The sequence below is a fragment of the Mixophyes fleayi genome, chromosome 3 (genome assembly GCF_038048845.1).
Source record: "Mixophyes fleayi isolate aMixFle1 chromosome 3, aMixFle1.hap1, whole genome shotgun sequence".
Lineage (NCBI taxonomy): Eukaryota > Metazoa > Chordata > Amphibia > Anura > Limnodynastidae > Mixophyes > Mixophyes fleayi.
The window spans coordinates 203136902-203152908 of NC_134404.1; the positions used below are offsets into that span (position 1 = coordinate 203136902).

The following is a 16007-nucleotide window of genomic DNA, read 5'->3' on the forward strand; positions in this document are numbered from 1 at the left end:
AGAATTATGTGCCACTTGATATATAGAGATTAAACCTCCAAAGACAGTGTAGATACAATTGCTGACTACCGTGGCTACACAGCCGCTAAAGCTTCCGGGTCTGTGACGCCACAATTAACATTATCACGCCCCGATGTACGTTTCACCTTCAGCTTATTCGAGGGGTAACCATTATTCTAGCCAAAAAAGAATTTAAAATCCATCATGAGGACACCAAGAATAGTCTTCAAAGCTACAATTATTTTATTTGTGCTAACATGGGACAGCCAGACTTGTCACAGGTACCAACTATTCTATTCTACTTGTCTGCAAAGCTGACACTCTATTCAAGTACCTGCTACTCTACTCGTCTGCGAAGCCGCCACTCTACTCAGGTACCAACTATTCTATTCTACTCGTCTGCAAAGCTGACACTCCATTCAAGTACCTGCTATTCTACTCGTCTGCAAGGCTGACACTCTATTCAAGTACCTGCTACTCTACTCGTCTGCGAAGCCGACACCCTACTCAGGTACCAACTATTCAATTCTACTCGTCTGCAAAGCTGACACTCCATTCAAGTACCTGCTATTCTACTCGTCTGCAAAGCTGACACTTTACTCAGGTACCAACTATTCTATTCTACTCGTCTGCAAAGCTGACACTCTATTTAAGTACCTGCTATCCTACTTGTCTGCAAAGCTGACGCTCCACTCAGGTACCGACTACTCTATTGAAGTCGTCTGCAAGCTGACACTCTATTCAAGTACCTGCTACTTTATTGTCTACAAGGCTGACATTCCTATCTAGTTCATTCTACTCTCCTGCCTTTCTAAGAGGGTCTCGCTCAGTACTCTGGCAGGGGCCGTGACCTGCAAGCAGATGCAGCTAAGACCATACTGCTTTGCGGCAGTTCCTGGTGAACACCATCTGCTCGTTAGACTCCGCGCCCTGTTAGTGTAAACGCTAACTGTGCAGATCCTAGGATTCGCATCGTAAAAGACCCGGAATCTATTGACACCGTGACACAGTGTGACCTATTCCAGGTCTGGTGTACAGAAGGCATAAAGGCTATGTACTGGAAAATTATGTTGTACAGCCCATCAGGATAGCTGTAGATTAGTCTTGTTGAAAAATAGAGAATAAAAAGAAATGAGGATACTATATGTAACGGCAATAAAGGAAGATCATATCTGTAAGACTTTACAGGAATCATGTCTCACTTTCTGCAAATGGCAAGAAACCAATGCAAAATATAATTAAATATTTTTTAATTGTTTGGAACTCTTTTTAGAGAAAAAGAAATGTATCGATTTCTAGACCTGGTAAAGCTCACCAGAAATTTGATAGAAAATTCTGCAGAAAAAGCTGAACCAGTTTATGAGATGTTAAGAGGCTCTGATCTTGTTGGGGATATGAGAGAAAATAGGCTTTAAATACACTGCAAATATCTTTGACTGGAGCACCAAATCTTGCATGTGCTGTTGGAACAATGTATTTATAAATCCTGGTATATGCTAGATCTAAAACAAGTGCAGGGGTTTCAGATATGTTTCTAGTTTATTTTATAAAAAGAATATACTGTACAGATTCTCCGAAACACCTTTTGTCCTTGTTGCCAGTGATGTAGACTAACATGGAATATTACATTGAAAAATACCAAACTTGTTTGTTTCTATTATCCAAACTGAAATATTTAAAAATCCTTAGGCAGACCTAGTTCTCATTAGTAGAAAAATACCCCTTACAAAAGATCTTCTTAAGATATTTACTCCAACAGGTCATCTGTTAGCAAAATAAGAATCTTATGTTCCAATTGATGGCTTAACCTTTAATATTTATTTACTGAGTGCTTGGTCACACAATAGTCTAGAAAAATCAGGTTATGAAAAGAAAACAACCTTAAACAAATGTTTCATAAGGTACATGTTTCATATCTCATTTGTGTACAGATGCCAATGGCAAAATTTCCCAACCTTTTCTCCAAATAATGTATTTAGTTAAGGACCATAAAGAAGCATACAGCTAGGCTATATTTGCAGCCAAAGGAGGGTACAAATATTCATGTATAGTAATTAATGTAATAACCAAAAGGGTAGAAGTGCTCCCCATAGTGAAAAGCAAATCATTACAAAAAGGGCTAAATTCTATGGACATGGGTATTTAGTGATCACAGTTTCGCAAAAGTCATTGAATGTGATAATAGATCCCATTTTGTTGGACAGGTCATGCAGCACATGTGTTCTCTTGTAGCAACTCAATAGAGCCAAGAGTTTTGCAGTGTGGTAATGATTGATCGCAATTAGAATTGCTGTTAAGTGTGTAACCCAAAGGAGAAAGTTTCATAGTTATGAACTAATGACAGGTAAAACTATGCCTGTCAATCTTCCATATGAACCCTATATTCTCTACGAAGTTTTGATGTTATTCAAAATTAAGAAATGCTTACAGTAGAATGTATACATTTGCTGCTGTAAAAAACATGACAGCGTAGGGAAAGAAGAAATTGGATCGCAGAATGACCCCTGTTTTGAATTAATTGTAATTAAAAGGTAATACTGAAACATTTTTGGAGTATAGCATTTTATTGAACAAAGACTAGATACTTTGATAGTGAGAAGTATAAGGAAAAAGATAAAGCCTAGAGATTGTCTCATAGATCAGTGTAAATTTACCAATGCAAATGTATCTTATTAGAACTGATATTGCAGCACTACGTATTGACAAGCTGGATGCGTAAAACGCATAGAGATGCCAGAAACAATAACCCCCATTTTGGACTTGATGCAGAAAACTTACCCTGTAATAACAAAGACACTGGACTTAGATGATGACTGGATACATGTCAGAGAGCACTTACTTTTACCAATGATTTAGGGGGTAAGGACTACCTATAAGCTACAGTGATGAACCAGGCTCTAAATGCACATAAAATCATTAGTGGCTTTGGGAAAGATGACCATTTGACCTTTGATGGAAATTACACTTCTGAACCCAGAGTTATTTGGCAGTTTAAGATCTTAAAAAATAAAAAGATACCTTTGCACTGACCAGATCTTATAGCTTCATGAGGTCACTTATCATCAAGGGTACTTCAATGATATACAAGTCACATAACATTCAGTGCATAGCATTCAATTTCACCTGAGCTTCCCTTGTCCCAGTTAAGCTGCCAATCTATCAAATGTCTTTGAATATTGATAATTTCAAAACTTCTTTTATAGTGTTTGTATAGTGCTTCTTCAATACATATGTAACTCTGGATTTCTGAGCACCAGACAAAGTCCCAACTGACACGATTTATTGCTGCCTTGAGTTTTTTAAGGTACACTATATGGACAAAAGTATTTGGCCACGCCTGTTAATTATACAGGTCTGCGATGAAAAAGTTTTTTAAACAAATTTATGTGATACTTTGTGATTTTTGGCTTCCTAACACGAAAATGACCCCCGATTTCGCATATCACATCATGTTTTTTTGCAAAACGTGTATTTATGAATGTAATTTTTTTCATATTCTTTAAAATAACAAATGTATTCTGCCTACATTTACTATAAAACATTGTCTTAAATGAATTCAGTGGGTAGTATAAAACGTTACAATTCAGTTCTCGTCATAAAACTTCCTCCTGCCCAGTGCCAGATTAAGGTCCACATGGAGCTGAAATTAACAAAGGGCCTAAACACCATACTGTCTAAAAGAACAGTACGCACACACACAACAACTACAACTACATAGGAATACATTCCCTTGTTTTCTCTGTGAATGGGATAGCAGAGCTACAAATTTACATTGCCAAAAAAACAATTGGCCAGCTTGAAAAAGTTTAGAAATTAGAAATAATAATGTCATCAAATCCAGTTTAATAGATCCAAATAAAGTTTTACTTCCACCTCTACATATAAAATTAGGACTGATGAAACAACTTGTAAAAGCACTGCCTAAAGATGGAGAAAGTTTTAAATATCTTTGCACCAAATTCTCTAACATATCCAACGTTAAACTGAAGGAAGGCATTTTACAGGCCCTGACAGTAGAAAGTTAATAAAAGATGAACATTTTGGGCGTGTAATGAATATTGTGGAACTTTTGGAGTGGACTTCGTTCAAACAAGTGATTTCAAAATTTTTATGCAATGTCAAGGATCCAAACTACAAAGAAATTGTCAGCGAAATGTTTAATAGTTACAGAAACAGTTTAAAGGTACATGTTTTAAATTCTCATATTGAGCATTTCCTGAATAATCTACGAGACTACAATGAAGACCAGGGTGAACGATTCCACCAAGCCGTTAAAGATGTAGAAAGAAGATACCAGGGTCGATGGGACGGCAGCATGATGGCTGACTACTGCTGGATGAGACGACATAGAGAAAACTTATAAGAGAAAAGCGACAAAACAAAGTTTGAAGACAAAAAAAACCAAGATATTAATGATTTTTTCAATAATTATGGTTTTGTTTCTATTTTTGTTTGATTTTATTGTTATTTTATTATGTAATTAAGACAAAAAAACAGTGATATCATCTACACTTATTTGTATTTCACAATAAATATGTCAAGAACAATTAAACTTCTTGTTTTTTCATAAAAATGTATGTAACACCCTTGTAGGTAAATGTGATGTGGTCATTTTTTTATATACTATTTCCTGATGTACACAGGAGTATAATTAAGAATATAAAAGTATTATTAAAAAAGCTTTCAAAATTTCCACTGGCATTAATGTAAGCACGAAAACTGTGAGGCGGGAGCTTAATGGAATGAGTTTTCATGACCGAGTAGCTGCATGGAAGCCTCACATCACCAAGACCAATGCCAAGCGTCGGATGGAGTGGTGTAAAGCACATGTACGCTGGTCTCTGGAGCAGTGGAAATGTGTTCTGTGGAGTGATGAATCATGCTTCTCTGTTTGGCAGTCAGATGGGTGAGTCTGGGTTTGGCAGATGCCAGGAGAATGCTATCTGCCTTACTGCATTATGCCATCTGTGAAGTTTGTTGGAGGAGGGATAATGGTATGGGGCTGTTTTTCAGGGTTTGGACTAGGCCCCTTATCTCCAGTAAAGCACAATCTTAATGTTTCAGCATCCCAAGCCATTTTGGACAATGCTATGCTTCCAACTTTGCTTCTAACTTTGTGGAAACAGTTTGGGGAAGGCTCTTTTCTATTCCAACATGACTGTGCCACAGTGCACAAAGCAAGGACTACAAAGACATGGTTTGAGGAGTTTGGTCTGGAAGAACTTGGCTGGCCCGCACAGAGCCCTGACCTCAACCCCATCAAACACCTTTGGGATGAATTGCAATGGAGATTGCGAGCCAGGCCTTCTCATCCAACATCAGTGCCTGACCTCATGAATGCTCTGCAGAATGCATGGGCGCCAATTCCCACAGAAACACTCCAACATCTTATGGAAAGCCTTCCAAGAATAGTGGAAGCTGCTATTGCTGCAAAAGGGGGACCAACTCCAAATTAAAGTATATGTATTTGAATACAATTACAATGTCAATACAGTCCCTGTTGGTGTAATGGTCAGTGTCCGAATACTTTTGACCATATAGTATACTATGGGATGTTTTACTTCCAGAAATATTCAGATATAGGTCTTCTTTGTACAAATTCATATTTTCTTACATACAATGATTAAGTAATACATTTTTGAAACAGAGATTATTATTGCTTTATTATCTAAATTCAGAAAATTACTCCTTTGATGCAGACAGTCAATAATGGAACAGTATAATCATTGTTTTGTATGCCATTACAGGAATAACTATTTACCAATTTAAAAATCTTGTTACAAATTTCGTTAAAGGAGCATGGGCCATGGGAGATCCTTACTAAAAATTAGGGATGTGCAACGGCAACTTTTGGTGTCTTGTGTTTTGTGTTTTGGATTCGGATTTTCGCGATGTTTTGGGTTCGGATTTGTTTCGCAAAACACCTGCCGAAAGGTTTTGGTTCGGATTGAAGGTTTTGAATTCAGATTTTATTTGAAAAAAGCATAAAAAGTTCAAAAATCAAGTTTTTGCGCTTATTTTCACTCCTACGCTATTATTAACCTCAATAACATTCAATAACAAGCATTTCCACTAATTTACAGTGTATTCTGAACACCTCACAATATAGTTATTAGTCCAAAACGTTGCAACGAGGTATCTTTCTGGACTGCGTAGTGGAGTGGTCCCCACAATATAATAAGAAAACCATCAACTGGTCTTAATCGCACCAAAAAATGTACCTGGACTGCGTAGAGGAGTGGGTCACCACAATATAAATTAAAAACCCTGAACTTGTATGATTCGCACCAATAAATGTATCTGGACTGCGTAGAGGAGTGGGTCACCACAATATATATAATAGGAAAACCATCAACTGGTATGAATCGCACCGAATAATGTACCTGGACTGCATAGAGGAGTGGGTCACCACAATATAAATTAAAAACCCTGAACTTGTATGATTCGCACCAATAAATGTATCTGGACTGCGTAGAGGAGTGGTCACCACAATATATATAATAAGAAAACCATCAACTGGTATGGATCGCACCGAATAATGTACCTGGACTGCGTAGAGGAGTGGTCACCACAATATAAATTAAAAACTCTGAACTTGTATGATTCGCACCAATAAATGTATCTGGACTGCATAGAGGAGTGGTCACCACAATATATATAATAAGAAAACCATCAACTGGTATGAATCGCACCGAATAATGTACCTGGACTGCGTAGAGGAGTGGGTCACCACAATATAAATTAAAAACCCTGAACTTGTATGATTCGCACCAATAAATGTATCTGGACTGCGTAGGAGTGGTCACCACAATATATATAATAAGAAAATCATCAACTGGTATGAATCGCACCGAATAATGTACCTGGACTGCGTAGAGGAGTGGGTGACCACAATATAAATTTAAAACCCTGAACTTGTATGATTCGCACCAATAAATGTATCTGGACTGCGTAGAGGAGTGGGTCACCACAATATAAATTAAAAACCCTGAACTTGTGTGATTCGCACCAATAAATGTATCTGGACTGCGTAGAGGAGTGGGACACCACAATATATATAATAAGAAAACCATGAACTGGTATGAATCGCACCGAATAATGTACCTGGACTGCATAGAGGAGTGGTCACCACACTATAAATTAAAAACCCTGAACTTGTATGATTCGCACCAATAAATGTATCTGGACTGCGTAGAGGAGTGGGTCACCACAATATATATAATAAGAAAACCATCAACTGGTATGAATCGCACCGAATAATGTACCTGGACTGCGTAGAGGAGTGGTCACCACAATATAAATTAAAAACCCTGAACTTGTATGATTCGCACCAATAAATGTATCTGGACTGCGTAGAGGAGTGGGTCACCACAATATATATAATAAGAAAACCATCAACTGGTATGAATCGCACCGAATAATGTACCTGGACTGCGTAGAGGAGTGGTCTGGTCACCACAATATAATTAATAAAAAACCCTCCACGGCTCTGAATTTCCCCCCAAAAAAATCTGGACTGTGCAGTGGGGTGGCCCCGGTACTAAATTTGATACCGGGGCCACAATATAATAAATAGTTACACCCTCAACTGGTCAGAATTCCACCAAACAAGTATCTGGACTGCGTAGTGGGGTGGCCCCGGTACTAATTTTGATACCCGGCCACAATATAATAAATAGTTACACCCTCAACTGGTCAGAATTCCACCAAACAAGTATCTGGACTGCGTAGTGGGGTGGCCCCAGTACTAATTTTGATACCGGGCCACAATATAATAAATAGTTACTCCCTCAACTGGTCAGAATTCCACCAAACAAGTATCTGGACTGCGTAGTGGGGTGGCCCGGTACTAAATTGGATACCGGGGCCACAATACCTCCTCCAAGTTCCAAGTGTAGTGTTTATAACATATTAACACTACACTAATTCTAGCACGTCAAACCCTCTTGTTTAAAATAATGACAGGGAATTTAAGTTTTGATTACATTTTTTGAATTTGTTGACATTTTCTAATTTTCTTTTACTTTTTGAACATGACAAACGACTGTTGAATGGTCACATAATGCCCAAAAAATAGTTGTAAGATGGAATTGTCCTTGGGCCCTCCCACCCACCCTTATGTTGTTGAAATAGGACATGCACACTTTAACAAACCAATCATTTCAGCGACAGGGCCTACCAAACAACTGTGGCTGAAATGATTGGTTTGTTTGGGCCTCCACACCAAAATAACAATTCATCTCTCCCTGTACAACTACAAACTAAACAGGCTCTACTGAGGAAAGATGTTGTCCTCATCCTCAACCTCTGATTCCTCTCCCCTTACAGTGTGTACTTCCTCCTCCTCACACATTATCAATTCGTCCCCGTTGGATTCCACAACCACAGGTCCCTCTGTACTATCTGGAGGGCAGTGCTGTACTTCATTGAGGAATTGATTATTCATTTTTATAAACATCATTTTTTCAACGTTGTGAGGAAGCAACCTCCTTCGCCGCTCACTGACCAAGTTCCCCGCTGCACTAAAAACTCTTTCCGAGTACACACTGGAGGAGGGACAACTCAGTTAAATAATAGAGCCAGTTTGTACAGGGGCTTCCAAACTGCCTTTTGGAGTTCTACCACGTCACTACCTCTAGTTAATTTAGATTGCAAGGCTTGTAAATATAAATACTTTGAAGATGAAAAAAGCAGGCTGCACAGACTGTGGAGCTAGAAAGTGAAATTAAATGGACCACGTTACTTTGGTGGCTATCTATGCCCCCCCCCCCCCCGCCCTACACTTGTAGTTGAATATAAATAAAGCAGCCTGCATAGACTGTAGAACTAGAAATTCAAATATACAAAGAAATGGACAAAGGCAGTTTGGTATCTGTCTGCATCAGATCCCCTCTCCACTAGGAGTAAAATAGAAAACTATTCAGCCGTTATATAATCTAGAATATAAATAGAAATTGAGAAAGGCAATTTGGTATCTGTCTGCGTCATAATCATCAACATCCTCCTCAGCGCCAGCTACATCAATATCCTACTCCCGTTGTACAACATTCACACCTTCATTAGCCAAATCTTTAACTGGACTGTGGGTGATCCTTCCAGCATATGCAGAGGGCGTGCTGCAAATTCTGGATGAAGTCACCTCTTCCCGTACAGTGATGGGAAGGTCAGGGTTCACAACCAACAACACCCTTCGACTTGCCTTGGGGATTTGTGATGTCATCTGTTTAGAAGGCAGAGTTCTATGCTGTTTTGTTGTTGTTGCTGACAGCATAACTCTCTTAAATTTTTTGTAGGGGGGGGAGGAGGAGGGCTTAGATCCTTGGGTGAAGCTGGACCACTAGTCATGGACACGGGCCAGGGCCTAAGCCGTTCCTTGCCACTACGTGTCGTAAATGGCATATTGCCAACTTTACGTTTCTCCTCAGATGATTTTAAGTTTCTCTTTTTGCTATTTTTTGAGAACTTGGGCTTTTTGGATTTTACATGCCCTGTACTAGGAGATTGGGCATCGATCTTGCCAGACGACGTTGATGGCATTTAATCGTCTATGTCATAATTAGTGGCAGCAGCTTCAGCATTAGGAGGAAGTGGGTCTTGATCTTTCCCTACTTTATCCTCCAAATTTTGGTTTTCCATTATATGTAGCACAAGAGAGCGTACCCCTAAGCCACACACACTCGGCAAAGCCTTTAAAAATTATATGCGGCACAGGAGAGTAGCACTGGACTTATACTGCTGAATCAGTGAACTTTGTAATAGCAGTACCACTGGACTTATACACTGCTGAATCAGTGAACTTTGTAATAGCAGTACCACTGGACTTATACTGCTGAATCAGTGAACTTTGTAATAGCAGTACCACTGGACTTATACTGCTGAATCAGTGAACTTTGTAATAGCAGTACCACTGGACTTATACTGCTGAATCAGTGAACTTTGTAATAGCAGTACCACTGGACTTATACACTGCTGAATCAGTGAACTTTGTAATAGCAGTACCACTGGACTTATACACTGCTGAATCAGTGAACTTTGTAATAGCAGTACCACTGGACTTATACTGCTGAATCAGTGAACTTTGTAATATATCAGTACCACTGGACTTATACTGCTGAATCAGTGAACTTTGTAATAGCAGTACCACTGGACTTATACACTGCTAAATCAGTGAACTTTGTAATAGCAGTACCACTGGACTTATACTGCTGAATCAGTGAACTTTGTAATATATCAGTACCACTGAACTTATACTGCTGAATCAGTGAACTTGGTAATATTGCAGTACCAATGGGCTTATGCTGCAGGATCGGTTTTGCAAATTTTGTTGTAATTAATTTTTTTAAAAATTTTTTTTTCTATTTTTTTTTAATCTTTATAACTTTTTTTTAATTTTTTAAACACTTGGGAATAATGGGGAAATAACTATGCCCTTAGGACAGAGCACAGGACACAGCACCACTGGACTGAACAGGACACAGCACAGGACCCAGCAGCACCACTGAACTCAAAATTGACAGAGCACAGCACACAGCACCACTGGACTGATTCTGCAAAATGTGGGAACTTTGTAATATTGCAGCAGTACCACTGGACTTTTACTGCTGAATGTGTGAACTTGGTAATATTGCAGTACCAATGGGCTTATACTGCAGGATTGTTTTTTTAAATTTTGTTGTAATTAAATTTTTTTAAAATTAGTTTTTGGTATTTTTTTTTATAACTTTTTTTAAATTTGTTAAACACTTGGGAATATTGGGGAAATAACTATGCCCTTAGAAGCACAGAGCACAGGACACAGGACCACTGAACTGAAAAGGACACAACACAGGACCCAGCAGCACCACTGAACTCAAAAAAGACAGAGCACAGCACACAGCACCACTGGACTGATACTGCAGAACACAGCACAGCACAGCACAGCACAGAACTAAACAGCACAGCACGAGATCTACCAGGACAGAGGACCACCTAACACACCCTCCCTCTACCCTGATCAATGCCCGAGTGAAGATGGCGGCGACTAGCGGGGAATTTATAGGTTCCGAGTATCGCGAGATCTGACAGCGGGATTATGACTCCGAGCCTCGGTTTCAAGTTTTCATTTGGCGCCAATACCCGGATCTGTCTCGGATCCGACTCGGAACGGCAACGTTCGGGTGGGCTCGGATTCAGGAAATCCAAGTGCGCTCATCTCTACTAAAAATAGCGAATGTATTTGAGATTATTGATTGGTGGAAAATTGGTTGGCTGGGTTGTAAGAATAGAGGTTGGAAGAAATGTCACTTTGCAGAACTGGTACAGTATGAAGGCAAAAGTATGAGAATTTGGTATAGAGTAGATCTTGGAATAATGTACAAAGTACTATGAATCAGAGAGATAGTGAAAACACAAGAAAGTCCGAGTGAAAGTCAGGCTGTCTGAGGAGAAACCAGGTAATAGAATAGAATGCAGATATGGTACATGACGTAATTAGACAATCGGTGGGATCTGGCATCTCAAGAAGTGAAGAGAATGTGCTAGATTGTACTGCACTAATCCTGCCCACTCCACAGTGTAACACTGGAAGCGTGGCAAAGCTAGAGATGGGTGTCAGAAATGACACATTGTGCAACAGGTGCTCAAGCACACTGTTCATCCCAGAATACTATGCTCCATTTATATATGTATATAAGATAATAGATATATTTCAACCTGTAAATGAATAATTTAAATTATTAGCATCTTACTCATATTTAAAATGTATTTTCTTAATATAAAATGATTCTGCAAGAAAATGATAGATTGCTTGGTAATGTACCACCATACATGGCAAATGTGTTTGCATAGAAAATAATTAACACTTTAAATAACTAGACATTCTTTTCCTTGCTTAGTGGGTGCAAGTGGTTTCGCAACAGTGAAAACATGAAAATGCCATCACATTCATAGATGTGCCAAATTTAAAGAAAGAAACGCTTCATCTCCAATTCTGTGTCACTGTCATTTCCCTCTGGGAAGTTCAGATTGATGAGAACAGCTGTAGTTGGCTGCTGTTACACGGATCATAACTGTGGTGACATTTGTGATGGGTTTAGACTGGAATTGTATATCATGTTCTCCTGCTGATGTCAGTTAGGTCTTTAAAGTGACTGGCCATATGGGCAGACTGCGATGACATCATAGAGAACCGAGGTTAACTTGCTGTTACATTATGATATAGTTCCAAATCCTTCCACAGTGAGCCTGCAGTGTCCATAACTAAAAACACCATTTTAATTATTTTATATAAAGAATGTCATATATAGCATATATTCAAATATAGTCATATATCCCTAATTTAAGTTGCTAGTGTTGTGGCGAAGTATGACATCAGCAGGTTGAGCATGTTTACAGTGCAATAAAATTATAGTTTCTGTGCTGTACAATAATTAAATCTCAGTTATATAAATTATGTATTTACATAACCACATAGAAAAATGACACAATTCAATACAACATTAAACGATACTTTTCCTAACCGGCTTTTAAAGTTCTTTTCCCCAAATGTAAATAATAATTTAATGCTGCTTTCCTACTTTAGAAAAATTTTCTTAATACAAAATTATTAAATAAATCATACTGTTTTTTGTTTATTAAAACATTTGTCGTTATGTAAAAAGATCCAAAAACAAGAAACCAATTCCAACGCGCTACGGAATCTGCTGGTGCTATACAAATAAATGTTGATTAAGATGATGATGATGATGACAATTAAGATGATGATGAAAGGAGAATAAAGTTAATTATTTCTCCTGATTTGCAATATATAGGGATAATTACCCAGTGTTTTTTTCCTAGTAATGCTTTGAGTGGCGTTGATAAAACATTTAGTGGGAAGGTTATTGCCAGGGACAGTGTAGGAAAATACTGAAACACATTTAAAAATGACAATTGTAGATTTTATTCTTGGGGCTCAAAATCAATGGTCACTTCTTCTGTTTGCCTGCAAATACCAGCAGTGTGAATGCTGAGATCCTGAAACACAATCTTGGATAAGCTGTATGAATGCTGAGATCATGTAACAGGAACTCAGTCCTTACACTGCCTACTACTGAATGTTCAGAAAAAGAGTGCCCCTGTGTCACCAGCATAACATGGGCAAAAACTGTACCCCCAAAATGTTGTAGGGAAGAGATGAATCCTCTTTATATATGCATGTTACCTTTTGCTGGGGCTTTCTTGTCAGATTTATCCTTCACTTCAGGTTTTGGTTTTTGAGTTTCTGAAATATAAAAAATGTTGTGATTTACCCATAATAATATCCTAGTTTTGAATGCAGTTAATTCCCAAAGTTTAACAAAACAGGAAGAGTAATAAAGAAAACATATAAAACAATGTTATTAGAGGCAGTTGCAGTGCACAAGGGCCCATAACAATAATGGAGCCCACTGCATGGCAGATGCAAAAGGTCATGAGCCCCAGTTCCCTCCTCCCCTCTCTCTGCACTGGGGCCCATAGCTCGCTAGTTCCGCCTCCGGTTGTCAGCATATGTGGGTTTAGGCTTGTGCAGTGTTTCTACTTTAAAATGAAATCATGAGGTGTTTTATGTCTCCTGAATGAACTTTATTTTATAGATGTGTCTTCAGACCTTCCAATAATCAGATAATAAGACCATACACCGCTTAGATTAAGTAACTGAATGGCCTGCAAAAGACACTGAAGACAGGGCAACAGAAGTGTGGTATTAGAAAATCAATTCCTTGTCATTATTGTGCAGAATACATTGCAAGCACCATAAGGTTTCAGTATGGATTTTCTCCACCCATTGTCAGATCAATTACACATCTGATAAAGGGAGGAAACATTACCGGAGTCTGTGATGTAGTCTGCACAATAATAGCAAGAAATTGACATTTTTCTACCATGTGTTGTAATGTCTTCAATGTTTTGTTTCTCTTACTACAGGCAATAGTCATGATGGACTCGCTCACTTTATTACAGTATGGGTGCCTAGAAGCCCGTATAAAGTGCACCTATCGTCTGTCCCCGTCTACCACCATTAAATGCATATTCAAAAAATATTAATGTGGTCAGGAATGGAAACAATTGGGCTTAATAAAGCAATATTTATAAAACACATGGAATTGCAGAAATTATGTCTTTCAGGGATCAATTGGAATAGGAATTGTGTATTAAATTGTAATTAATATTTTTTTTAGTCTTGAATACTCGTTACATGTTCATCATGTAATATCTGGAATTGTTGTGAAGTGAGTTTGTTTTATGAATCCTTGCGTTAAATCTAAATGAAAGTCAACCTCTTGTACATGTACTATTCCCACTAACTCCATTGAAGGAAATCTAAGACATTGTTATGTTTTCTGTATTGTGTGGTACAGAATGCACGGTGCATTAACTCTCTGCCTGCTGTCATTACAAAATTGAGTACCCAGCATTTTCTCATCCCTAATCCAAGATATTGAGCAGCAAACATTTCCAGTAAGATGGAGTTTGGAAGCACGCCTCATTTCTCTCTATTAGGAATACTTGATTCAATTCTGGTAAGTACATAACATAAAATATTTTTATTGCTACAATTACTAGGGTCAGCTTACTAAAGTTGATATAAATGAATACAAACACTAAGAAGCTGATATATATAATATAGTTTCAGACATCATTAGTATTCCATCTGCCCTAGCAAAATATATACACATAGGCTAAACTTAATGTCTACTGGACAGTGTTTTAATCTTATTTTACAAAAGGCTCTTTCAATATTTCAAGGTCTATTCCTTTTTTTTATATCTAAAAGATTTCTTTTTAAAGTTTCTAAAGGAAGTATACACAGACAGTCACAGCTCAAATGACAGGTAAATGCATCAGGTAGGATATATTCCTTTTAATGAAACATATCGTAAAATACAGAGATTGAATACTACATGCTAATTTAGATTTTTCTAAACGTTCGCTCTTATATCTTTCATATTTCATATTGTATTTATCATTTCAAATATCATAGATTGTAACTCTGATGAATACATAAGGAACATCTAACCATTATAAAACCATGGAAATATCAATTTCAAAAGCACTTTATTCAGATAACATCATTCTGAGGGTATATTTGAGTCTGTTAAACACTGAGTTGAACTCTTAGCAATGCACCATTTGAGGGTGCCCAAAATGTAATAAAGAATCTCTTTTATCCCTATGTTTTTGGCCAGCATAGGTTTATTTAGATGGGCATCAGCCCATTAGCCAATTGGATAAAAACCTCAGAAATAGAGTGGGTAGTGATTTTAGGTAGTGATTTAGTGTGTTGTCATAGGCAGGACAGAAAGGATGAGAATGGCTAGACAACACACAGCAGTTTCCAGTGCTGTAGCTCTTCTCTGAGCCCCCTTAAGGGTTCCAATGCCCTAGGTATTTGCCTCAATGTTCTTGTGGATAATGGAAGCCTAAGGTATAAAGTGTAATGTGGATTAACACTGTACTGACCATGAACTGTATAGGAGAAAAGGGATTTTCCACCTTACGTTATATTTTTTTAAGCATCCCATCCTTGGTCCCACTAGCAATTTGAGGATCTGTTCCATAATCATCTCTGAATTTCAGAAGATCTGACCCCTAACTCACAATAATGTCCAACTCCTGATTTGATGGTTGCAGTGTTCTTAGAGTGATAAGATGTCTGTTACTTCTAGCTCCCTGTCGATCCCTCCCTTCTCCATCACTCAGAAATTATTATGGAGGCTGGTCACTGCAGGAACCTCAGGTTGTGAATAATAGGGCTACATTATATATACAGCAATGACCTATGGCAGGCGGTGATAGTCTAGGCTTTGTAAAGAACATTGTTCAGCTGGTGCCTCCTTAAATTAGCAGCTTAACAGCATGAATCATAGTGTGGCCCTACAAAGTGATATCATTGTAGGCTGCCGCGATCTTCATTCGTCAGAACTGTTTGACGTCTCGTTTTGAATCTGTCACTCTTACCAATATGCCGAGAATGACACCTTTGGGCTTATCATGTCGAGATATCCAAT

The 16007-nt window shown here is 38.2% G+C and overlaps 1 protein-coding gene across 1 annotated transcript in view; it reads right to left on the bottom strand.

Annotated features, from left to right (window-relative positions):
- TRDN (triadin) overlaps window positions 1-16007 on the bottom strand; it is a 535205-nt gene that overhangs the window by 425050 nt on the left and 94148 nt on the right. Inside the window, exon 9 of the mRNA XM_075200931.1 lies at window positions 13181-13240. Within this exon, the coding sequence (XP_075057032.1) occupies window positions 13181-13240 (60 nt within the window). The remainder of the gene's footprint in view (window positions 1-13180; window positions 13241-16007) is intronic.